The sequence below is a fragment of the Rhinatrema bivittatum genome, chromosome 5 (genome assembly GCF_901001135.1).
Source record: "Rhinatrema bivittatum chromosome 5, aRhiBiv1.1, whole genome shotgun sequence".
In the NCBI taxonomy this organism is placed as follows: domain Eukaryota; kingdom Metazoa; phylum Chordata; class Amphibia; order Gymnophiona; family Rhinatrematidae; genus Rhinatrema; species Rhinatrema bivittatum.
In genome coordinates this window covers 223,828,080-223,854,318 of record NC_042619.1, presented here as the reverse complement: position 1 = coordinate 223,854,318, position 26,239 = coordinate 223,828,080, and the positions used below count along the sequence as shown (strand labels likewise).

At 46.2% G+C, this 26,239-nt stretch overlaps 1 protein-coding gene across 8 annotated transcripts in view; it reads left to right on the top strand.

Moving 5' to 3' along the window:
• Window positions 1-25,354, top strand: part of ADGRG2 (adhesion G protein-coupled receptor G2) — a 224,355-nt gene extending 199,001 nt beyond the window's left edge. For all 8 annotated transcript variants that reach the window (XM_029603355.1, XM_029603356.1, XM_029603357.1 and 5 more), the window contains 6 exons: window positions 6,333-6,601; window positions 9,611-9,713; window positions 16,031-16,314; window positions 17,514-17,615; window positions 21,928-22,089; window positions 24,005-25,354. In XM_029603355.1, the coding sequence (XP_029459215.1) occupies window positions 6,333-6,601; window positions 9,611-9,713; window positions 16,031-16,314; window positions 17,514-17,615; window positions 21,928-22,089; window positions 24,005-24,165 (1,081 nt within the window). In that variant the 3' untranslated portion in view covers window positions 24,166-25,354. The remainder of the gene's footprint in view (window positions 1-6,332; window positions 6,602-9,610; window positions 9,714-16,030; window positions 16,315-17,513; window positions 17,616-21,927; window positions 22,090-24,004) is intronic.
• The last annotated feature ends 885 nt before the right edge of the window (window positions 25,355-26,239 follow it).

Genomic DNA, 26,239 nt, shown 5'->3' with positions numbered 1-26,239 from the left:
AAAGTGTCTTTATTTCCTGCTTTCAAAATGCAACATTTGCAAAGGGTTCCAGGCAGTCAGTGGACCCTAATCAACATGATGCTTGCACAGGGTTACAAAGTCCCAGCCGGGAAAAAAACTCCCAACTTCCCATAAATCTGAGATTGAGCTCAAGGCTTTTAGTCTTGCAGAAGAGTTGCACAGTGCTCTCACCCTGGCAAATGCTCATGGCCTATATTTGCTCTCAATTCCAGTGCTCACTGGTACCTAATTTTTTATTTTATGTTCTTATTTTGTTCTTCTTCTGACTCTGACATTAACGATTTGCTGTATTGATTTGAATAGACGATATTTTAAATGAAAGGGAAAAACTTCAGACAGCACCAGCAGCAGCATAGGAATCTTTCTTTCCGTCTTGGGGCTTGATCTGCATATAATTTACTGCCATCACTGGAAAAAAAAACATTCAAACACATTGGGCTGGATTTTCAAAAGGTTGCGCATGCTGGGCCTATTTTCAAAAGGCCCGGCAATGCGCATAAAGCCCTGGGACGCGTGTAAGTCCCGGGGCTTGCAAAAAGGGGCGGTCTAGGGGCGGGGCCAGAGGCTTCCGGCACACTGGGAACCCAGGAAACATAGACACTGATCACCGACCCAACATGGTTCTGGTTCCGGAACGGCATCGAAAGCTGCCGAGCCGCCATCGAAGCGGCACCGGCCACCAGAGGCCCCAACCTTCGGTGCCCCCGGTAGCTCGAGGCATTCCCCCCTGACCATGGTGCTGGGCGCCGTGACTCCTCGCAATTGTCCCCCTCCTTCAGACCTTACTACCCAGGACTTTATAGTTTATATAGTTTATATAGTTTATTAGTTCTTATATACTGACATATCGGGGTTCTATCATATTGGTTAACAATAAATAAACTTAAAACAAAAAAATCACAATCAATAAGCACAGTAAAACATTTAAATAAGCAATATATAACTTCTAAAATAGTGTTAAAATATTGGGACAATATAAGTATAATATAAATTAAATACTAAAATTAATTGCATTCATTAATGTGTACTAAAATTAATTACTTATATTAATATACACTAAAATCAACATAAAATTAACATGTAACTACTATATAAAACACAGCCTTAAAATCTCTTAGCTACAATTGGAGTAAGCACAGTTAAAAAGCCAAGTTTTTAAATCTGCTTTGAATTTTTTAATGTCTCCTTGGAGTCTCAATTCTACTGGCAAAGAGTTTGATGGATACAAGCTGCAAGATAAGTACGCCCTTCGGGCATAGCTTCAGGCATTGGGGCAACCCGTTTTGAAGTACTTACAGACTTTAAGTGCATACGGACAGCTTCTGACAGGGAAGTGCCTTTCAAAAAAACAGCCCATAGAGACCAATGATTAAAAGAAAACTTCGTGCCATTAAAAGCTTGTATTAGCTTAGCCTCCCAGCAATCATATATGAGGTGTCACTGGGCTTTTTCACCCACTTTCCATGTTTCTCAGGATTTGTATTTTGTGTTCTCACTACTAACTTCCTGTTGTTTGCGGATTCTGTATTCTTTTGCAGCTGAAAGATCAGCATGATACTCTTCAGCAACTCTCCGCCAGCCCCTCAGAAGGCCCTTCTGCTGCCAGGAAGTCCTCTAGACCGGGCTGTTGCAAGCCCTTCTCTTGGTCAAGGGAATACTTCCCTCCAGCTGCCCAAACTCACCCGCCTCAGCCCAGCCCTAGAGGCTGTGGCCGGCAGCAGCGAGTTCTGAGGGCCCAACCAACCCCACAGCAGGCCCCGTCTACTGGCTTTTGACTGGCAGTGAGGGGGCACAGGCCAAACACCGGTTCCCATGGCGGCCGATCCCCCAGTTGGCGGCAGGTTTCTCTGCTTTGCCCGCTGCTGGGAGGTGATCACTTCGGGCCATTGGAATGGGAGCCCGAGTTCCAGATTGGACCAGACCATTGTCTGCCAGGGCTACCATCTGAATTTCAGCAGGTGCCCAGAGACTGCTCCCCCATGTCTATCGTGGAGTACGCCCACCCATCAGGTCATCCTTCAATCGGAACTTTCCATCCTTCTAGTGGCGGACACGGTAGAACCAGTTCCCCATGAGCAGTGGGGCCACGGTTTCTACTCGAGGTATTTCCTCATGCCAAAGAGGAATGGCTTGCACCCCATTCTCGACCTCAGGGGATGAACCATTTTCTCGTAAGAGAAAAATTCAAGATGGTCTCTCTGGGCACGCTGATCCCACTCCTCCAAAGAGGATACTGGCTCTGCTCCCTCAACCTGAAGGAGGCTTACGCCCATATTGCAATTGTCCCCAACCACAGGAAGTACCTCCGCTTTCTGGTGAGGATAGCACATTTTCAATACAAAGTGCTGCCCTTTGGGCTGGCTTCAGCCCCATGCATCTTCATGAAATGCTTGGCGGTGGTGGCTGCCTACCTTAGGCGTTGCTCGGTCCATGTCTTTCCGTATCTGGACGATTGGCTGACCCAGAGCGACTCACACTCCGGGGCTCTGAATGCGTTGGCCTTGACGGTTCAGACCTTACAGACCTTGGGATTCATCATCATCTTCCCCCAAGTCACATCTTGATCCGTCTCCATGACTGAACTTCATCGGTGCCAGGTTGGATACGGCACAAATGAAAGCTTTCCTGCTCAAGGATCGAGCGATCACCCTCTCCTCCCTAGCTACCCTCATTCACAACAGAAGGAAGGTACCGGCCCGTCTGCTGCTCTGTCTGTTGGGCCATATGACGGCCTCGGTCCACGTGATCCCCTTGGCCTGCCTCCGCATGAGGGACCCGCAGTGGGCCTTGCGGTCACAGTAGTGACAGGCATCCCAGAATCTGGAAGTACCGTGATGGTCACGGACCCTCTGTCTCTCCCTAACCTGGTGGGATGCCTGGTCCAATCTGGAACTCGGGCTCCCATTCCAGCCCGCGCCACCCCAGGTGACCCTCACCATCAATGCCTCGCCTCAAGGGTGGGGGGCCCACACGGACGGCCTGAATACCCAGGTCCTCTGGACTGCGGCCAAGTCCCACTGCCAAATAAATTTTCTGGAGCTGCGGGCGATCCTGTTCGCCTTGTGGGCCTTCCAGGACAGGTTGTCCTCCAGAACAGACACCCAGGTGGCGATGTGGTACATCCTCATCAGAACGGACAACCAGGTGGCGATGTGCTACATCAACAAGCAGGACGGCACCGGCTCCTTCCCCCTCTGTCAGGAAGCAATACAGCTCTGGGATTGGGCCTTCTCCAGGGGGGTGTACCTATGGGCCATGTACCTGCCGGGCCACCTGAACACACTGGCAGACCACCTCAACCGGTCCTTCCAGCCACACAAGTGGTCCCTGAACTTGGTGGTGGCAGCCAACCTGTTCCGTCGCTGGGGCACTCCGGACATAGACCTGTTCGCCTCTCCCATCAATCACAAGGTGAGCATGTTCTGCTCCCTGATTTCGGGGAAGGCCTGTCCAGCCTGCGACGAGTTCTCCCTTCACTGGGGACAAGGTCTCATGTAGGCATACCCCCCCTATTCCACTTCTCTTGAGGACTCTGATGAAGCTGCAAGAGGACGGGGGGACCATGATCCTGGTGGCACCTTCCTGGCCAAGGCAGGTATGGTTCCCTCTGCTCCAGGACCTCTCCATGAGTGCATCAGTTCCACTGGGGATGGCTCCCGACCTCCTATTACAGAACCAGGGTGCCCTGCACCACCCGAACCTCTGGGCCCTGACCCTCACGGCATGGATGTTGAGCGCATGATTCTCCAGCCCCTGCAGCTCTCGGATGGTGTTTCCAGGATCTTGATTGAATCCTGGATACCTTTCATTCGGAGATCTTACAGCTCGAAGCGGAAGCGCTTCTCCACCTGATGCGGAGGCCATGGGCTAGACCCTTTCTCCTGCCCGCTGCCCCGCTTGCTGGATTATCTGTGGCACCTCTCCAAGTCTGGCCTCCAAACCAGCTTGGTCCAAGTACACTTCAGCATCCTCAGCACCTACCACCAGGGTGTTGCTGGGATGCCCATCTCGGTCCAGTCACTGGTTGGGCGTTTCATGCGGGGCCTTGTTCAGCTGAAGCCCCCATTTCACCCGCCAGCGACCCCCGTGTGATCTTAATGTTGTCCTGGCAAGGCTCATGCGGCCTCCGCTCAAGCCTCTTAAGTCCCATGACCTGAAGTTCCTCCCCTGGAAAGTTATGTTCCTGGTGGCGATCACTTCCACTCACAGGGTCGGTGAGATCCAGGCCCTGGTTACGTACGCTCCCTACACAAAATCTTTCCATGATTGTGTGGTGCTGCGCACGCATCCAAAATTTCTACCTAAGGTGGTGACTGCATTCCACATGAACCAGTCAATTATCCTTCCCACGTTCTTCCCATGGCCTCATTCCCACCCGGGGGAACATACTCTTCACACCCTGGACTGCAAGAGGGCGTTCGCTTTCTACTTGGACCGTACTGCAAGGCACAGACAGTCCACCCAGCTCTTTGTGTCTTTCGTCACCAACAGGCTGGGAGCAGCAGTGGGGAAGCGGAACCTATCAACTGGCTAGCGGATTGCATTGCTTTCTGCTACGAGCAGGCAGGGTGAAGGCTCACTATGTGCGGGCTATGGCGGCATCAGTGGCCCATCTGCGTGCAGTCCCTATCGACAAAATCTGCAGAGCCGCAACCTCGAGTTCACTCTACATATTCACGGCTCTAGTGCTTCGACAGGGATAGTCACTAGGACAGCGCTTTTGGCCAGTCTGTCCTCCACAACCTATTCCAGTCCTCAACCCAACTGTTCTCATCCTACCCAGGGCCTCTGGAGCTGCGGGCGATTCAGTACGCCTTGTGGGCCTTCCAGGACAGGCTGTCCTCCAAGGTCATCCTCATCAGAACGGACAACCAGGTGGCGATGTGGTACATCAACAAGCAGGACGGCACCGGCTCCTTCTGTGGGGCCAGACTGCCCCTGTTTCCCACAGCACCGCAGTTGTGTTATGTGCCCGTTGGCACCTTGTTCGGCCTCTGTGGGTGCCTCTGATCACAGGAGGCAGTCTGGAGCGCTGTAATCACCCACATGTGAGGACTACCTTCCTGCTTGTCCTAGGAGAAAGCAGAGTTGCTAACCAGTAACAGGTGTTCTCCTAGGACAGCAGGATGGTAGTCCTCAGGAATCCCGCCCGCCTCCCCACGATGTTGGGTTCACCTTTGTTTTGTTGTTTTATTTTTTGCTCTTATCTTGCGATGTTACAAGACTGAAGGGGGACCTCGCGTGGACAGTGTGCCGGGCTCCATCTGATGATGTCACCCACATGTGAGGATTAACATCCTGCTGTGCTAGGAGAACACCTGTCACAGGTAAGCAACTCTGCTTTCTCTCCTCATGCAGGCCTGTCTCTGCAGCCTACAGAGAAGTAGCCCGGCCTGGCTCCAGAACATCCCAGGCAACAGTCGGGGATGTTCCTCTTCTGCCTGTCTTGCCACAGTCAATTGGAATTCACTGCTGAATTGCCCTGATTGAGCCCTTCCCCGGGGCTCATCCCAGCCCATCACACCGCTCTCTTCCCAGAAATTCACAAAGCTTCATTGCTTTTTCACTGTTGAACAAGCTCATTGTGTTTTTGTAATTGCTTAATAGAACATGTACGTTTTTGCGATCTATTGCTGACTGAAGAAATGTTTTTATTATTTATAGCATTTAATCAAATTTACACACAATGCAATACATAAGGCAATCAAAAATCATGGAAAGATACAGTTCCAAAGAAATACAAAACCAGTAAAGAAAGGGGAATAACTCTAATTGCATAAAATATGAGTGGGAGGGCAGGAAAGAGTATTAAGTCATGATTATCTAAATAACCATCTAAATCACACAATTGTAGTAATATGAGCCTCTAACCCCAGCCCTAGCGTACAAAGAGAGAATATGACTTAACCGCATTCACAGCAACCAAAAAAAGACTTCAGTTGGGAAGGTCAACAAAAATTAATTTGTTCCCTTGATACCCTACAATACACTTACGTGGAAACTTCAAATAGAGAAGCCCCAAAGCAGAGGCCTGCTGTCTCTTCTACAGGAGTAGAGTCCTCCTAGGGTAAGTCATGCTGGCAACTTCCGGGAACAGACTTAAGAAATATATTGAATACTGCTGTGAAACTTACATTGATGGGCATGAGTGATATGGAAATGCCTTCAGATAAGTAACATGTGTCCCACTGTAACAAAGGAATCAAGCAGAGCCAGCCTGACATTTGGGTTTTAAGGTACCGTAAACTAACAGTAAAAGTCTGCTCCATCCATCCTTCCATCCATTCATTCATTGCAAATGTCTCTTTAAGGAAAATCCGACGGGACTATCCTTCCAAGATCCTCATCCAGCTGTGCACTGCTTTACTTCTGCTGAACATAGTTTTCCTGCTGGATTCCTGGATTGCTCTGTTCGGTAATATAGGGATGTGTGCTGCAGTCGCTGCATTCCTGCACTATTTCCTCTTGGTGTCCTTCACATGGATGGGCCTGGAGGCTTTCCACATGTATCTCGCCCTTGTCAAGGTGTTCAATACCTATGTCCGGAAATACATGCTTAAGTTCTGCATTGTCGGCTGGGGTATGTATATTTTGCATGTCTTTTATTTCTAAATTAAATGTTCTGGATTTTTTGCATGGATTGGGGGGGGGGGGGGAGAGGAGTGGAAGAGAGTCAGTCACCCAACGATCATCTGGTGGTCACAGTTGGGAGTGGTCACAGAAGTCCTCATGCAACCCCATAATTCTAAGGGATTGTGATAGGCGCAGGATAGGGCCCAGGTCTCTCAACTAACCCCCATCCCCCAGTGACGCTCCGAGCCACTCCTGGTTTTTTTGAGTTCTCATCAAGCATTCTAGGAATTGGTAGTCCTGTTTGATTTTTCAGAGACATAGCGGGATGACAACATCCCCAATTTCTGAGCGATGGAAATTTAGAAGACCAAGACTGGCGCAAGGTGTCTCTGACGGACTGGACTTGGTTGAGAGGTAGAATCCAGCAATACCTCCTGCCTTCCTCTGGCCGCCGATTCTGATTAGAGCTCTGGTTCTCCCTAGGAATGGGAGCTTGTTTGTTTTCCCTGTGTATCTGGAGGAAGAACTGTGAATGTATAGCTATCCCCCTTCTTATTCTGCAAATATGGCAGATTTTCTTAACTGGTTTTCACAGCAGGCATTAAAATGTTCACATGTCGTAGGCTTGAGACAAATGGCAGCCAAACTGTTCTGACTGCCCTTGCTGAACTAAGGATCTGAGGCCATAGAGAGGACTGTACGTGGGGCTGAGCCGCAGAATCTGACAGCTGAAACTCATTCACTTGTGGCTTTGGTACGCATGAGTCCTGCACAGCCTGAGACTTCCACTTCTGTTTTGTAACAAAGTCTGTTGGTTGCTGGGTCAGTCCACTTGAATATGTAGAATAAAAAAGGGTCCACAATAAAGATGCAGATGAGACATTTGTATGGGACTAACTCACAGCACGTGCGACGAGATTTCAAGAGCTCTGCTCCCTTCATCAGCTCAGTGAAGAAACGGTGCAATTACGCAGGGTTTAAATGGTACAGTTAGCCAAGCCACAGGCCAAACAGGCCAGAAGAATAAACCAACCCAGACACAAAGTTATACATCATAAAAAAAGACCAAGGCGATACCTCCGTGGGGGGATCATTTTTCGGGACCAGACCACAAGATCAGGATATTGAAAGGGAGATTAAGAAACATAAAACATTTGAAATTAAAATGATCAAATACTTGGCATCTAACATAAAAGTGCTTAACAGAGACTTGAGCTTTCTAACTCACTACCAGACATAATTTAGTGCCTTTTTGTCACCCTCTTGAAATTCTTCTACATGGATCAACCTCTTCCTTTCCCACCACCATTGCATTGTAGTCTGTGATTCACTAGTATGTTCAGGCGTCATCTTTCACCCTGACCTGACGAAGGGAACATAACTCCCAAAAGCGAGTCAAGCAATGCCTTAAAGTTAGTCCAGTAAAATACACAAGGGGGCCGATGCAATACAGTGCGCTCAACCAAGTGCACTGTTTAACCTGCAGTTGGATGCAATAAGGGGATTAGCGCCTCCATAACGCACATCCAAGGCGCAGCAAAACTAATAGCGTTCATCACATGCAAATGCATGTTGATGAGGCTATTAGTTACTCACTCGAAATGCAAAAAAAATAAAATGTGTGTCCAAAACACACAGTTTTGCGACAAGATTTCAAGATTTCTGCTCCCTTTTGTACCGAAAAGCAGAAATACTGCTTTTCTGTACATCCTCCTACTTAATATCGTTGTGATATTAAGTTGGAGGAACAAAAAGTTCAAAAAGCAAAAGTTTAAAAAAAAAAGTGCCGGCGATCAGGTTTGGGAGACGGACACTCAGTTAACAAGCGTCCGTCTCCCAAACCTGTAGCTGTGCGCCGATTAGGAAAACGAACGCCGATAAATTCAGTTTCCGTTTTCTAAAGCGGCAGACAGACAACCGCTCACGGGCTCCTGCTGTCAAGGAGGTACTAGGGGTTCCCAGTCGCTTCCTTGGCAGCACGACCCCTAATTTAAATATTGCATAGCGCCCCCAGGAGAGGTGCCTGGGAGCGCGTTAGGAAAGCGGGCGCTGAACACTCGGCACTTTTTTTTTTTTTTTGCATCGGCCCCCCTAGTGTTACCTTATATTTTTGTGTTTATTGACCTTTATTTTCACGCATGCGCTCAGCCTAAAGGAACACAGGACAGATTTAAGGATAAGGGTAAGAAAGTGAAAAAAGCCAACAAGTCATTTTGCTGGTCCAGTTTTGAAATAGCACCTCTGTGGCCCACAGGATTTCATTTTGTACATCTCTGGAAGGGAAAAGTTCCACGGAAAATATTGTGCCAGCAAAATCATGTGTAAAAAAAAAAATAAGTAAATGAGGTGCTTTTGCATTGGGCAAATATTGCCCAGGGCTGTTTGCACAAGGTTTACCCAGCACTGTTGCTTTGCTGTGGAATTTTCTTCATTTCCTGAAGTGGCAAAAAATGTATAGTTTTTATTATCAAATGTGCAGTTTCAGGGGATTTTTTTTAGATCAGCAGCTTCCTCCTGCTGCTTCTGACCTTCCAGCTCAATCGGATCTAGCTTCTGTCAGGTTGTGGTGCCGTGAACCTTCATCCACCTCCTCCACTCCCCCATTTTTATAAGCCACAGTTCCACCATTGCCATGATAGTCGTTGGCCAAGGGCCCACAGGTTTTGGCTCCTTCTGGTATGCATGCAGCTTGAGTCTGGCCAGTAGGTGTCACTGTTGTGCAATGACTGAGACTGCCTCCCCTGCACCCAGGGGCTGTGAGCACTGCCTCTGCAACATCCCCAGTAGGACCTGACCCAGGAACTGAACCTGGGTCCTTTGTAGGGCCATGCACAGCCGCAGAGCTGTTTCAAACTTGCATTGGCTTTCAGACTTTCTTCTGCTGATCTTTTAATCTGTTCTGTAGAGCACTAGGCGATGTTATAAAATTCCATGATTTTATGAACCAGAATGTGCCAAGACTGTTCAGTAGGTGTGATCTTAGTGTACTGAGTCTCTGACCTTCATCTTCGGCCAGGTCTGCCTGCAGTAATCGTGGCCATCGTGGTGGCTATAGGTAGAGAGAAATTCTATTATCGAGGGTCGTATGGGAAATTCCCGAATGGAGCATCTGATGATTTGTAAGTAAACTGATTGAGGAGTAATGATTATGTAATATCTCAGAAGCAAAGGTTTAGGAGAGCCTGCTGAGGTAGAATTCTATATGGGGCTGGCGTAATAAGATGACGGTAAAAAAAAACGTGCACAAAATTTAGTACAAATTTTTCAAACTACATAGCTAAAAATGAGCTTTCCTACAATGTAATCTGATATGCAGAGTGCATTATAGTTACACAGTGTGCTGAAATGGTAATTAGTTTTAACTTTCCTACCGTTTTTAACTTCAGTGGTTAGAGATGGAAGTGATACCTGTAACCACTGAAATTAAAAAGGATCAGAGGTTGCATGGTGGGGGGTGGGCTATGGGGCTTACTGAGTGTGGGAGGGGGGCTAGAGTGGGAGTGTTGGGTGAGGTTCTATGGCCAGGGGGTTTTGAGGCACAGGGTCTCTGGCCTGGGGGTCTCAAACTCTGGGTTCCTGAGTCTGAGAGTCTTTGCACCAGGGTGTTGGTTCTAGTGCTTTCAGGTCTGGGTGTCCTGGTTACAGGGTTGCCAGGGCTGTAAGCACTAGATCCAACACTCTGGGCCAGAGACCCTCTGACTTGGGACCCCAGGATCAAAGATCCTTTTCATTAAGACCCTCAGGCTAGAGACCCTCTGACTCAGGGTCTCCAGACCATAGAATGAATACCCACAGACCCAGGGGTCCCTGCGACCCAAGGTGGGTGGATGATATTATTAACTTCCATTTATTTCCAGCAGAAGTATTTTTAGAGAAGAACTAGAAAGGCGGAATAGCTGAGAGGGCAGCTTTATCAAACTACTTTACAGCAGCCGTCAGAAAAGCAAATCGAATGTTAGGAATTATTTAGAAAAAATGTGCAGTTTTGGGTACCATACTTGGGAACTTTTGAGTTTGGTCACCCTAATTTGATTGTTGACTGGGGTAAGGAGAGGGAGAGGAATAATGTGTATCTCTCTTCCACACCCCCCCCCCCCCCCCCACCAAATCCAAACTCTCTCCCCACCACCAACACCACTTTCCCCCCTCCAGGGAGGGATGATTTTAGCACTCTTTCCCTTTGCCTCTCCCTGACCCCTGCACTCTCTTTGCTCCCACCTCCTCCCCATGTCACAGCTCCCTGACTTGTGCATCCTCACTCTACCCTCAGCTGAATGAGTCCAAGTCCTGAATCACAGCTGCAGACTGAGCTGTGTGTATTTAAGTCCTTCTCCAGTTTCTCCCCACATGCTGCCTGCAGGGTCTACTCCAGAATCACCCATCTCCTCTTGTTCCCTGAGGGTTACTGAGGAAGGGGAGTGGCTGGAGCTGTAAACAGAGAGAGGCCCAGAGCTTTTTACTGTTTCCCCAAAGACCAGAGATTGGCAATTGATGCAAATTCCCTGATTCTCCTGGAGAAATCCAGAAAGTTCCCAGGTATTCTGGTCACCCCATCTCAAAAAAGATATATTAAAACTAAACAAGTTACATAAGAACATAAGAAATTGCCATGCTGGGTCAGACCAAGGGTCCATCAAGCCCAGCATCCTGTTTCCAACAGTGGCCAATCCAGGCCACAAGAAACTGGCAAGTACCCAAAAACTAAGAAGATCCCATGCTACTGATGCAATTAATAGCAGTGGCTATTCCCTTAGTAAAATTGATTAATAGCCATTAATGGACTTCTCCTCCAAGAACTTATCCAAACCTTTTTTGAACCCAGCTACACTAACTGCACTAACCACATCCTCTGGCAACAAATTCCAGAGCTTTATTGTGCGTTGAGTGAAAAAGAATTTTCTCCAATTAGTCTTAAATGTGCTACTTGCTAACTTCACAGAGAAGGGCAACCAAAAATTATAAAGGGGCTAGAATGGCTCCCTTATAAGGAAAGACTACACAGGTTAGGGCTCTTCAGCTTGGAAAGAAACACAACAGAGGTTTACAAATGTGCAGGCAGAACGTTTTCATTTGGTTTTGATTTTTTTTCATTTTGGAGGGGTTTGGCATATGAGTTGTTTAATGTTTCTTTTGATTCAGTTTGCTTGCTGAATTGAAATGAATATTGAATTAAAAAAAAAAAAAAAAGGAAATGCTCAAGCTCCCCCTGGCACCTGCGGCCCATACGTACCCTGTAAAACAATTAGGCCCCAGCTGGTAATGAGACTGGTGTCATTTTTAAACCACAGCTTGATGGAGCAGGAGCGCCTGGGCCTCGCTCTTGCTCCTTTACCCTTTCAAAACCCTCAATGGTTTAAGTAGGGGCCTGGGAGGAAGAGCTGCAAGGAGGCTGGGGGTGCCAGATATGCCAGTAATTAGTGCTTGCTATTTGCTAGTGTGGGTTATTTACTGGAAAAAAATCGAAGTGACATTTGGAACAATGGATTCATTTGGGTAAAACAAATAAACTCATTGGAGTAAAAAGAATGCATATCCCTCTTTTAGAGGTTTCTAAACTCGAGTGGGGTGGAACAAGTAAATAAGTGACAGTAATTTACCCTTTTAAATAGTACAAGGACTAAGGGACACTCCATGAAACTAGTAGGTAGCAGATTTAAAACGAATTGGAGAAAGTATTTTTTTCACTCAGCACACAATCAAGCTTTGGAATTTATTGGAGGATGTGGTCCAGGCATTTATGCAAGCTAAAACCTTGATTGAATCAGTAATTGCCTGTACGTACCCGGATCAGTCCAGGCAGTGGGTTAAGCCTCCTGTCCAGCAGATGGAGATAGAGAAAAAACTAAAGGGTATCCTATATTAGGACAGTGCTCACCCTGCATGCATCTCCAGCAGATGCAGATGGTAGACCCTGTAGCTCCCCTCTAGACAGCTAAATTGTTTGGGAAAGTCTAATTTCTCCCTCTTTCTGTCTTATTTGGATCAAGCAAGTACTTAATTTCTATTTTCAGTTTAAAAAAAAAAATCTTAAAGTTTTCATTTTTGGTAGGGAACAACAGTGTTTGCCCCTCGCTATTACTGGGTGCCTATGGGGGCTTGAGATCCTCAGCCTAGCACCCTCCCCGGTGACCTGCCTGGGGTGAAACTGGTAGTCCAGTCCCTCCCCTGCGCAGACCCAGAGATGAAGCATACCTCGGGTCTGCTGCAGAGAAGTTCATTCCTCTGCTTCTTCAATTTTAACAAGAAGTTTAAAAAAAAACAAAACAAAAACCTTCCATCGGGGGAAAGAGCTGGTAACTGAACTTCTCTTCCCTGCTCTCAGCCAGGCACCGGCGATTCTTGCAGTCTCACACGCGGCAGATCTGCCCCTCCCCCTCTCTCCTCTATGCCTCAATTGGCCTTTTGCCTCGCGTGTGGAGAGCCTGCCTCGCGGCTCTCCAGCGAGGGAGTGTGTTCTCGATGCTTGAACGGAGGGGAAGGCTCCTCTGCGCTGGAGAGATCAGCTGGTTGTTCCAGGCCCGGAAGACGTGGACATTTGGGCTCCAAATCTCACTGAAGATTCTGAGCCTGATGGGGGCAAGGACCTGATTTTTCCTCACACCCCAACCCCCCAATTTAAGCTCCATGGACCACCAGATGCCAATTCTGACCCTCTGCCTGCTGACCCCCCCCTCCTCCTCTCCCAGGCAAATCTCCAGGACTTTTTTCAGCTGATTTTGTTCTCCTCATGCATAAGGCTTATGTTGCCAGCCTTCTACAACAGGATGACCCACCAGATCCTCAGCTGCCTGCCTGCCCTCCTCCTGCCAAGGTCCCTAGATCGGCTGCAGCGCAGGGGCCCAGGACCCCAGACTCTCAAGGGGCAAACCAGGTTTGGGTGGTCCCAGGGGTTCCGGTCCTTCCAGCCCCCATGGATCCGTCTCCGACCCAGATGCCAATGTCCTCACTCTGAATCCACCGATAGAGGGGGACGACCCAGGGTGTTGCGTCTTTTCCAGCATGAAGAACTGGATCCGCTTATAACTCATGTTCTGGCCGAGTTGGGCTTAGATGCCCCTCCGGAGGGCAACGCGTCTTCTGCAGCTTCTAGCAACGTCGACCCAGTCCTCGCCGGCCTGAGGGCACTCCTGCGCACCTTCCCTTTCCATCCGATGCTAATGCAGTTACTGTTCACGGAATGGGAGACACTGGAAGCTGGTTTGTTGACAGGGTTGTGACTTTTCTCTCCTCCCTTGGGTGAATTGTCAACTTCTCCAAGAGTCAACTCAAGCCCTCCCAGGTCCTGGAATGTCTAGGAGCCCATTTCGACACCCCGCGTGGGCAAAGTCCTATTGCCCAAGCACCGGACGCTCAAGCTCATGAACCAGGTACAACATCTCTTTCGGTGCCCATGGCTTGGGACTGTCTCCAAGTCCTAGGCTCCATGGCTTCCACCATAGATTTGTTTCCTTGGGCTTTTGCGCATATGCGTCCTCTACAGAAAGCGTTGCTATCCTGCTGGAAGCCGGTCTCGGAGGAGTTCCAAATACCCCTTCCACTCTCAGACTCTACCATTGCCAGCATGCAGTGGTGGCTTTCTCTCGCCCACCTCTTGAAAAGAGTGCCCTTGGAGACACCCCAGTGGATCATCTTGATGACGGATGCGAGCCTCATCCGTCATCAAGATGATCCACTGGGGGATCCTCACCTCGACCTGATGGCTACTCTGAACAACGCAAAGGCTCCCAGATTCTTCAGCCACAGACAGGAGCACTGCTCAGAAGGGGTGGATGCCTTGGTTCTTCCCTGGCCTCACGACATTCTTCTCTACGTGTTCCCACCCTCTGATGGGAAAGGCCTCTGATGAGAAAGGTCCTCAGAAGAATAGAATTCCACCAGGGGCCGGTCATTCTCGTAGCGTTGGAATGGCCTCGGAGACCGTGGTTCGCGGACCTGGTGAACCTCGCAACAGATGGTCCTCTTCGCCTTGGCCACCTCCCCAACCTGCTCCGCCAAGGACCAGTATTTTTAAAGCAGGCGGATCACTTTTGTCTAGCGGCCTGGCTTTTGAGTGGCGGCGCCTGAGAAAGAACGGGTATAAGGAGGAAGTTATCTCCACACTCTTGCGGGCACGGAACACCTCTACCTCTTTCGCTTCCATCTGGGTATGGAGAGTGTTTGAGAATGCATGTGCTGAGTCCGGAGTCCAGGTGCGCCGTGCTCCGGTGTCACAGGTCCTTTCCTTCCTGAAGTCTGGTCTCTCTAAAGATTAGTATTTCAATTCTTTGCGGGTGCAGGTTTCGGCCCTCTGTTCCCTCCTTCGGCATATCAATGGTTTCACAGTAGCAGCCCATCCAGATGTCATTTGCTTTCTTAAAGGCACCAAACATTTAAACCCGCCTGTCCGGCCTATTTGTCCGTCCTGGAGCCTCAACTTGGTGCTTCGAGCAGTTTGCGAGTTGCCTTTCGAACCCCTCCGGTGGGCCACTTTGAAAGACCTCCCTCTTAAGACAGTATTTTTGGTCTTTATTTGCTCGGCCAGGAGAGTGTCCAAGCTCCAAGCCTTGTCTTGTCTGGAGCCCTTTCTCCGCTTTTCTGACTCAGGTGTTTCCCTCACAGCATTTTGGATCCAGTTACTCCTTATCAGAATTTCAAGGCACCGGAAGTCTTTCTCAACTGGATATATATGTAAGAGTGTTTTTTTCACGTGTTGATAGTTCCAGTTCCATGTTGGTTGTTACTTGCTTGATCTTCTTCTGGTTAACTTTACCTTTCTTGCTTTGATAACGTTTATACTGAAGGGATGCAGGGTGAGCACTGTCCTAATATAGGATACCCTTTGGTTTTTTCTCTATCTCCATCTGCTGGACAGGAAGCTTAACCCACTGTCTGGACTGATCCGTGGTACTACAGGAATGAAAATTAGCAGGTAAGAACCATTTTCCTGTATTTTAATTCACAAAACAGCCAAACTGGTAATAAAAAAAAGTGCACTTAGCTTGGCACACTTTATTGCATCAGTCCCTTTATAAAACCAGACTTACATTTTGAACAAAATTAAGGCAAAAAAGTGCTGAAGTCTCTGGGTCAGATTTCCTTCACAATTTTGGAATAATGCACCCTTTGTCCATGGCGTTAAGGTTCTGCAGCTTCAGAAAAAGTAAAAAAAAAAAAAAATCACAGAAGTCAAAACTGGTGCCAAAATCCCTGGGAGACTTATGTGCCCAGCAATTACAATTAGCTCTTGTGGATTGTTTCCTTCTGCTGCACTCATGCACATTCCTATGTTTCCATTTGTATGCATCAAAAATCAATGCATGTAGAAATGAATGTTCCAGTCCAGCTGGATTTATCTGTAGGTGCACAAAACAGAAGTAGAGCCTGCCTGCACCTCAGGCCACATTGAGGCTCTTACTCTGATAATACCAATCTGCCTTTGTTTTCTTGTCTGCCTTAGCTGCTGGATTCAAAATGACGTTGTGTTCTACATCAGCGTGGTGGGATACTTCTGCCTCATATTTCTGATCAACAGCAGCATGTTTGTGGTGGTTATTATTCAGCTTTGTCGAATTAAAAAGAAAAAGCAGCTGAGCAGGCAGAGAACGAGCAGCGTGCAGGACCTCCGTAGCGTGGCTGGCCTCATGTTTTTGCTGGGAACCACCTGGGGATTTGCCTTTTTTGCTTGGGGGCCAGTAAATCTTCCCTTTATGTACCTATTTGCTATCTTCAATACCTTGCAAGGTAAGTTTTTTCTGATGTTTTATTACTACAGAAAGTGTTTAAGAGTATAATTATATATTAATATATGTAATACAATGCAACTGCCTGGGTTATTGAAAATTAAATATCTATAATATCTGTCTATCCATTCATTCAGCGGACCCTAAAAAAACAACAGATAGCTGTTGACAATTGAAGTTTTGGACATTTCTTTGGCTATTAATGTGGATCATCAATAGGAGAAGCCATGAGAACCTGCTTGTTTGAATCTTGGCTTGCTAATGTCGGCATGGATCAGCTTTAGCTCTTTCCTTATCTTTACCTTTCTTAGTTTATAGCTATATGTTAAATGTGTAGCCTAGACTGGACCCAATGAATATTCAGGCCAGTGCAATACCATGCGCTGGCCACAGCACATGGCTCAACGTGCAATTGCACGCGCGTCCATAACCCTCAATGCAAAACAGGGATTAGTGGCATCCAAAACGTGCATCCAGTCGCACGCATAGGTAATAGCACTCACCACATGGCTCAACGTGCAATTGCACACGCGTCCATAACCCTCGATGCAAAACAGGGATTAGCGCATCCAAAACGTGCATCCAGTCGCATGCATAGGTAATAGCACTCACCACATGTAAATACTTGTTGCTGAGGCTATTATCTATTCCTCCAATGCAAAAAAAAAATGTGCACCCGACCAGCACATTTTTACTCTCCAAAATTAATGCCTGCCCTGAGTAGGCATTAATCTTCTGCTTTTCTGTACTTCTTCCAACTTAATATCATGGCAATATTAAGTCAGAGGAACCAAAAAATTAGAAATGTCCCCCCCCCCCCCAAACAAAATTTTCTGGCAGTCAGGTTAGGAAAAGGGACACTCAATTAACGAGCGTCCGTTTTCCTAACCGGCTGACAGCCACCTCTCCTGGGCGCCCACTGAGGCGCTAGGGGCACGCAGTTTCCTCTAGCGCCTCCTTTTTACTGCAGCACCCAATTTGAAAATTAAATCAGGTGCCCGTTAAGGGAGTGGGCGCTCAATCATGAGTGCCTGTTTAATGCCCGCCGATATTGCATTGGCCTGATTGTGACCGGAAAACGCACATTGAAAACTCGAGCTGGGCTCTTGGATTCGTGCTGCACTGTACAGAATAAAATGCAGAAGCTCACTCAGCCTTCTCCAGCACTCACCTAACCCCATGGTGTTTTTTGCTTTGCAGGGTTCTTCATTTTTCTTTTCTACTGTGTGGGGAAAGAGAACGTCCGCAAGCAGTGGAGGCGGTATCTGTGCTGTGGCAGATTCAGGCTGGCTGAAAACTCTGGTAAAAAAAATTCCCCATTACCCATGGGGGCACCTGCTAGCCTGCTATTTTTTTTTAACAATCTGTGCAAGCAATACGTTCCAGCTATTAAATACCCACAGACAAGGCCATTGGTGTATCTGGAGTCACCCACACACTGCTCTCAGCTCTCTGCAGAGTTTTAGCAATCTGAACTCTTAAGTGTGTCTGTATCTGTTTTATCTGTTTCTGTGGGTGTAAACATATATAAATATATCCATCTGAGAACCCTAAAAAAGGGTAAATAACACCACTAATATTTTAAAAGATTTGAAAGATACTTAATGAGGCAAGCTTTATTATACAATGGCAAAGAATATCAAAATTATTCAAAAGATAAAATTGGCACAATAACAAATATACATATTTTCATCACCTGTCGTATTCAATAGGTCTCCCACTAGAAAGGGCATATAGACTATAAGATCTCCTTTCATCTCATTTTGAATTCAGCTTTATTAAACGCACTCACAAGCACTGGTTACAATCACGGAACCAAAAGCTCCTCTGGTGGAGGTCTCCTAACTTACCAATTGTAAAAAGAGCATTGAGTCCCAGATATTAAATCAAATATCACAAAGAAGGGGACACTGCATTAAAAATGTGTTAATCAACTAAAGTCTTGCATGAATAACGTAGTTTCATTATTGATTCCACATTAGCAAGCCTGACGCTGTGTTCTGCATTGCACAGGCCATCTGGACAGCTCAATCATATGTGGAACGTAAGGCATCAAAGTGCTCTAGAAATGTTTTTGGTTTTTTTGATTGCACTTTGAAAGCATAAACAATTTGTCTACAAAAAGCAAGAGTCCTGTCAAATTTATATAATAAGCACAGCTCAACAATGGCCGATGTTTCACAACAGAGCTTCATCAGGAGCTGTCTGTGGCGGGGCATGAATCCTCACCTCAACCAGCGGACTATGGTTTATAAAACAAGGTGAAACACATTCAATAAATTTCAGTAAAGAAGGTTACAAATACTTATCTCTAGGCAGACTTGTACCCTCAATCCGGACTTCAGTGTCTCATAGCCATTTCGTAAACAGGGAAACGCGGGCAGAAGCACTCCTTCTGAAGGATGTCAAAATATCAACATCCCAACATCAGCAATAGCATGCCCAATCTAAAATGACGATCATCTCTATCATTACAAATGTTTAAATGTCCAATAACAACAAACATTACGGTATCAAATGTCCTAAATATCTCCTGTAACCACTTAAAACAAAATTCGCACCTCAGGATAACAGCATCTCATAATAATGTTTTAATCAGGAGCAATGTTCAAATGTCCAATTGTGCCAAAGAACTTGGTGTCAATTACCATCATCTTCATCAACGGACCCATATTTAGAATATAAAAATCACTATGACATACTTTGACATTGAGTGAAGACTGGAGTGAGGATCGGAGGTATGGTTCTTTAATTGGATATTACATTCTTGATATGAGTCCATCGGTCAAGATGATGACAATTGCACCACATTTTTTGGCACCATTGGAAATTTAAACATTGTTCTCGACTTACAAAAATCATTATGATATGCTATGACATCGAGTGAGGCCTGGAGGTGTGGTTTTCTAAATGGATATTATATTCTAGATATGAGTCCATTGATGAGGATGATGGTAATTAATGCCACGTTCTTTGGCACTATTGGACATTTGAACATTGCTCCCGATTAAAACATATTATTATGAGATGCTGTTATCCTGAGGGGCGAATTTTGTTTTAGGTGATTACTGGAGATATTTAGGACATTTGACACCATAATGTTTGTTGTCATTGGACATTTAAACGCTTGCCGGCAGCCGGTTGATGCGTGTAACTTACTTCTGCCCCAAAGGAGCAGAAGTAAGTTACAAAACATAAAAAAAACTTATAGTTGGTATAGGGATCAGAGAGGAGAGGGGGAAAGGGAGGAAGGGTAGACAGAGTTAAAAAAAAAAGTTCCCTCCCAATCCGCTGCTCCTTAATTGGAGTGGACTGGGAGAGAACTGGGCAAAGGCCCGATCACGTCACTGTGTGTAGACTGCAAAATTTCCCCCCCTGCACGCGCAAGTTGTGGGCTGCCAGCACGTGCGCCGTGCATGGATTTTAAAATCCAGCGCGCATGTACGCACGGCCATCAGATTCTATAATGTGCGCACCGGCACACACATGTTATAAAACCAGTGTGTCCATGTGCACGCGCTGGGAACCGCGTGCATGCTCCTTTTAAAATCGACTTCTAAGGTTTTTCCCCCCTATTCTTTGACTACAGTGTGAAGAAGGAGACGCTACACCAAGGAGCGTCCGCAGCTCGATCTTGGCCAGATTAAGAGATGCTGAAACCCTAAGCTATGTCAAATTTAAGAGGTCCCATAGCATTATGAAACAAAATATAAAACCTGAAATGTAGTAATTATGTTGTATTTAGAAGCCCCTCATAATCTGAGGCCCTAAGCTGTAGCTTTGATAGTTTGTGCCTAAATCTGCCATTAGGGGAGTTAGGTTCCTAAATCAGCCTTTCTGAAAACTGACTAGGGCTGAGCCCCTACATTTAGGGACCTGTTTCTAAATTTAGGTGTCAAAAAAATGGGTGAAGCTGTAGCTTTGGTAGTTTGTGTGGGGAGTGGGGAAAATATAAAGTTTGGTCCCTAAATCTGGACGAATGAAATGCAGACCTCAATTTTAGGTGCCTAAAAGTTAGGGACCTGAGTTCATCCAAAACGTGTCTGCATTTTAGGTGCCTACGTGAAGTGCTAAGCATTTTTTGAAAGTCGTCTCCTATATCCCAAGCATGCTAAGCTAAGGCTGTAGTCTTCTCCCTGTATAACCACAAGTCATTTCTTCAGAGGGGTGTATGGTCTACGTACAAAATGTGTGTGCACACCTCCTCTTTCTCTCTCTATATATAGTTATTCATCTTTCAAAAATTCTATGCCCGAATGGCTTGGAATCCAGTTAGATGCTGGGCCTTCTCTTCCAACATAATTGCCAAGCTGCTACAGCAGTCCTGTGGAACATAGGACGTCGGAGGTGTAAAGCTTGGCTGTGCATTTGGGGGCCCTGACCTAGCAAAAAAGAGAAATTAAAAGGATAAATATAAACCGCACTTAGAATTATTACCAGCTGGAATGCTTTCCCGGGCAAAATTGTTAAACATTGTTGATTATTAATAAGCTAAGTCTTAAGATTTTTTCCTTTGGAGATTACAGGATACTGCTCAAAACACTGCTTTAAATGATTTATTGCACCCACTGAGTTCCCGCATAGTCAACATAGACTGCAATTGAGGTGGGGTGGGGAGAGGGAATCATGGTCACTGCTCAATGGTGACACCTAGTGGCTGAATAGAAGGCCCAGGATTTCAGGATTCTGGAAGGAGCCCTGGTGTATGGCCCCCCAGCCCAGGACCAGACTATTTACAATGGGGAGCGGTGTGAGAGGGCCGGATGGGGGTGTGGGGGGGTCGTTGGTGAGAAATATACATTTAGAGAAAAAATATCCCTGGGCACTTACAAATGAAGGCTGATGGTGGCAGATCCAAGCCATAGTTTCGATTGAGCTGGAAGCCCAAAGGCACCGGAGGAAGCTGCCAGGTCAGGGTGTGTTTTGCACTGATCATATGCCATGAGGCAATTAATGGATATTATTTGACAAGGACTGTTTCTTTTTTTCATCCGGAAGTCTCCTCTTGTTGCTTTGTATTTTCAGCTCATTCAGAACCAGGGCTGGGATCTGGCACCATGAGCAATTCCCAGATCCCACTCTGTTTTATATCCCTTCACCATTGAATCTAATCTGGCCACTGCAGATGGTCCTGGGCCAGGGACATGCATCTGAACTTCTTGGGCCCTAGACAAGGCCACTAGGTGTTACCATTGCACTACAACTATGACCTCCTCTTCCTCCTCCCATGGGCTGCAAAAACACTGCCATTGCAGCATCCCCAGTCCCTGCCTGCCCAAATTGTGGAATAACCGAGCAGGAACCAAACCCAGGCCAGCTCTGAAAGTGACATTAAACAGTAAACTGAGCAGATTCCTGTCAGATGGGACATTCCTAGTCAGCTTGGAGGTCTAAACTACAGATGCAGTGTTTGTTACTTGTTTTCCTCTTTCATGGTAGGATAGAGCTGCCAGGGAAACCCAGCGGAGTGCCCTGGCACTCACATTGCTCTCCTGTGTAGTAAAATAAGCCGTGACAGATCATCTGCCCCCGCTGCGTCACTGCAGCTGCTGTTCTCTCTGTGTCCAAATTCAGTACCGTGCTCTGCAACACAGGTTTTCTTTCTTGCTTCTAGACTGGAGTAGGACTGCCACGAATGGTGTGAAGAAGCAGACGCTGCACCAAGGAGCGTCCAGCAGCTCGATCCTGTCTACCAGCAATGGCAACTCCACCGGCTCCGCCAACTCCACCACGATGCTGGTGAAAAACGACTATTCTGCACATCCAAACGGGGATGGTACGTGCCTTCCAGCAAGCTCTGCCTCAAAATCCAGCATCCACTCCTGCAGTGGTTATTTTTTCATGCATTTCTAGCTTTATCTTTCTGAGTCAATTGTTCTTTTACTTTTTAAAATTCTTTATTTCAAAGATTCTTAGGACAAAGAACATAAGATCAGAAAATCAAACATTTCAGCTACAGTCATGCTCTCCAAAAGCTTCCAGATGAATCAAGACTGCAACACATAGCTTGGCACCAGTTCACTAAATGAAACCATTTCTATTTCCAGTTAGCTGCAGAAAGGGGCCCTCATTCTGATGTATCTGGCCAGGTTAGAATTAGAGGGGAAAAAAAGTGATTTTTCTGAAAGTCTGCAATTAATATGAAACACAATTATTTTTATATTCAAAATAAGTTGATGCAAAAGATATATTTTCCACTTTTTTTTAGTCACCAGAACCAAAGCATAAATAAATTTAAAAAAAGAGTTAAATATTTAGATGGTTTGTCCAGACAAGCCACAGATTTTAAGTTTCCCACCTCCCTGACCATCTTTGACTTATCTGCTGAATAGTCCTGCAAAGTTAGTCAGATAAGATTATCCGGCTAATTTTCCTAGCAGCCAGCGGACTGCTTAGTGTTTTTAAAACCACTGAGGTGGATTTTAAAAATATACGCGCGTGCATACTTTTGTTTGCGCACCAGGCGCGAACAAAAGTACGCTGGATTTTATAAGATACGCGTGTAGCCACACGTATCTTATAAAATCCAGGGTCGGTGCGCGCAAGGGGGTGCACATTTGTGCAACTTGCGCGTGCCGAGCCCTGCGCGCGCTGCCCGTCCCCTCGAGGCCTCGGAGGGAACATTTTTTCTACCCCCCCCCCCCCCCCGCACCTTCCCTTCCCTTCCCCTACCTAACCCACTCCCCCGGCCCTATCTAGACCCCCCCCCCCTACCTTTATCGGAGACGTTACTACTGCCTCCGAGCAGTAGTAACTTACGCGCTCCGGTGCAGCAGGCCCCGACACAGGCCGCTGTGTCGGGGCACTTGGCCACGCCCCTGGACCGCCCACATGGCCCCGGACACACCCCCGATCCCTAACCGCGCCCCCTGGCCACGTCCCCGACTGCCCCTTTTTGCAAGCCCTGGGACTTACGCGCGTCCCGGGGCTTGCATGCGCCGCCGAGCCTATGCAAAATAGGCTCAGCGCGCGCAGGGGGGGGGTTGGGGTAGGTTTTCGGGGGGTACGTGCGTATCTTATGCGCGTACCCCTTTGAAAATCTACCCCTTTATACTTACTGTCCTACTGTGATTTACAAAATCACAAAAAGATACAGCAAAACCTTTGCTTTTTCAAATCTCCCTGATTCCCCCTTAACATAGTTCAAATATTAATTTTTTTGTGAGCTTGGGTCTGTTGGTTGCAGGAGCTGTCCAGACCATGGTGCTAAAAAGCAGCAAAATGCCCCTGTTGAGCTGTAGATGCCAGTTATATGCCTGAGTATTAGAAAAAAATATCACCTTCCATGTCCCAAAAAATGGACATTAATAAACCCCAAGGTTTATTGCTCATTCTTGTTTTTAACTAAAATGACACACAAAAAAAGCCACATCTCATTTTGCTAATTTCTGCAATGTCCTGCTCACAGGTGTCACACCTGTTCTAATTTAACCCCTTTTCATGGCTGCAATTTCCTATGAAATTTTTCTCTTTAAAGCTTCCATGAATACGTGCCTTTTTACCAAATATTTACAAAAATAATCCCAAGTTTTACATAATTCACCCGCTTGCACAATTTTAAAGTAGGGGGTTCCCTGCTGTATTTGAACATTCCAGATAAACTCAGATGGCAGAAATGGTCAACAGAGAAAAGACCTATTGCAGTCTGAAGACACTTTATAAAAAAAAATCTTTTCTGATTTCTTTTGAAGGGCCTTTCTGCACGGAGGCGAACAGCGTCACTTTCAACTTGCCCAGCAACCATGCGCGCTTTCAGAAACTCCCTGGCGATGAGGGGGATGCGGGCTCCAGGGAACCCCAGGCCACGCTCCGCAGGGCTTCCAACAAGGGAAACATTCACTTCAGTGACTAAATGTGACTTAACCCATATAACCCATGGATCCCGCCCTTCTCTGACAGTGCACGGTAAAGGGAATCCTGCAGATGGTTTACATAATGGGAGAAGACTGGACGCAGGGCTCACAGAAGCAGCCCCTCCCCCCAACAAACCCTCGCCGGCTTCTCCAGCACTATCTGAGGTGAACGGAGGCCTTTGGAGCCTGTTAGGCAAGGCACTTCCAAAGCTTTGGTTCACTTGCAGCAAATGTATTCCTTCTTGTTAAGAAAAGAGCTGTTTTTTTGGGTTTTTTTTGTCAACATTTATTTTTTATTTTGTCATGCCGGTTACAATTTACTATATACATAGATGGTAATGTAAGGTAACTTTAGGTAATTATAAGATATGCAAAATAAACATTTGACTTTAATTCAGCCTGCTTACAGGTTGGCCAGTTATATGAAGGAATCATTCAGCCTGTACATAAAAATATCTTTCCTGAACTTTTTTTCTATTTATTTTTAATATAATGTTCAGTATGTTTTTTATAGAACAATATTTGAGACATCATTATTCAGGGCTCTAAGAGACTGGTTGAAGGACAGATATGTTGCTGCTTTGTAGATATTTTATAGAGGATGTGATAACAATCCATCCTAGCAAGATTGTGAGATGCAAGATGCTGCGATTGTGAATGCCATTGCTGTCCAGAATAAGGGAGCACAGCAGAGGCACTGATCTGCTATTTTATAATAGCAAAAAAGATTTTTGAATGGTGGTTTTTGTTTAAGGGTCAAGCTGCCTTGCAATCCGCAGCTGTAACAATGTTTTTGTCACGTCCCATGCTGCCATGCTGTTTCTTTAAAGCACCAAGGTGTTCTAATGAAGGTATCTTGTTATGACCGAGGGCAGCAGGATTGAACAGGCCTTGTGACTAGAGCTGGTTGTGTATTGATGGACTTTGACACATGTCTCTTTGATCCTCCCATTGCCTTGGCTACTTCTAAATTAAACAATTTACACAATTTTTTTTCTATAAGGTGTGCAGTTGCATGTCATCTATTGCAGTGTACATGTAAAGTCATCCTGGTACTAAACTACAAACAGTATGAGCATGTTTCTTTGTGAATGTTTTACCTATTGGGCTAGCTGCTTTTGCACTGTTTCTTATAAAAGTAATTTATAAACTGTAAAGTACTGAAAAATAAATTTGTGACAAATAATATTCTTGCAATGTACCATTTTGTTTCACAAGAGGAAGCATCCAAATGCAGGATGCTGAGCGTATGAGCATTAACCCTTAAAGCAGAGATTGCATGACTGCAAGTTAGCCAGCAGTAAACATGAACTCCAAAACCCCCTTTTTGAAAAATCTTAGTTTTACTATGCAAATGGAAGTCAAAGACCTCAGGCACGGTTGCTTTTGGAGAAACTTACAGCCACAGGAGTTGTTACTTATGTCAAGACCATGAAGTTTTTGTAGTGGTGAGAGAAACATTTTTGAGAATAAAACTGTTGCACAACATCCTGTATATCTGTCGCTGGGGCCTTTTCCATACTGCTCTACATAGTTTTGCCAGCTAGATCATAGATCAGAGAAACATGACAGCAGAAAAAGACCATATGGCCCATCCAGTCTGCCCATCCATCCAATTAATTTAGCATTATAATTCTCAACACTTCCTTAGAGATCCCCTGGATTTATCCCATGCTTTCTTGAATTCAAATACTGTTTTTGTCTCCACCACTTCCATTGGGAGTGTGTTCCACATATTCACCACCCTCTCTGTAAAGAAATATTTCCTAAGATTACTCCTGAATCTACCTCCTTTTAACCTCATTCCATGACCCCTCATTCTAGAGCCTCCTCTCCATTGAAAAAGGCTCACCTCCTGTGCATAGAAACCTTTGAGATATTTGAATGTCATTGTCACATCTCCTTTATCTTGCCTTTCCTCTAGGGTAAAAACATATAAGGATAAGAAATTGCCATACTGGGTCAGATCAAGGGTCCATCAAGCACAGCATCCTGTTTTTTAACAGTGGCCAATCCAGGCTACAAGAACCTGGCAAATACCCAAGATCCCATACTACTGATGCCTGTAATAGC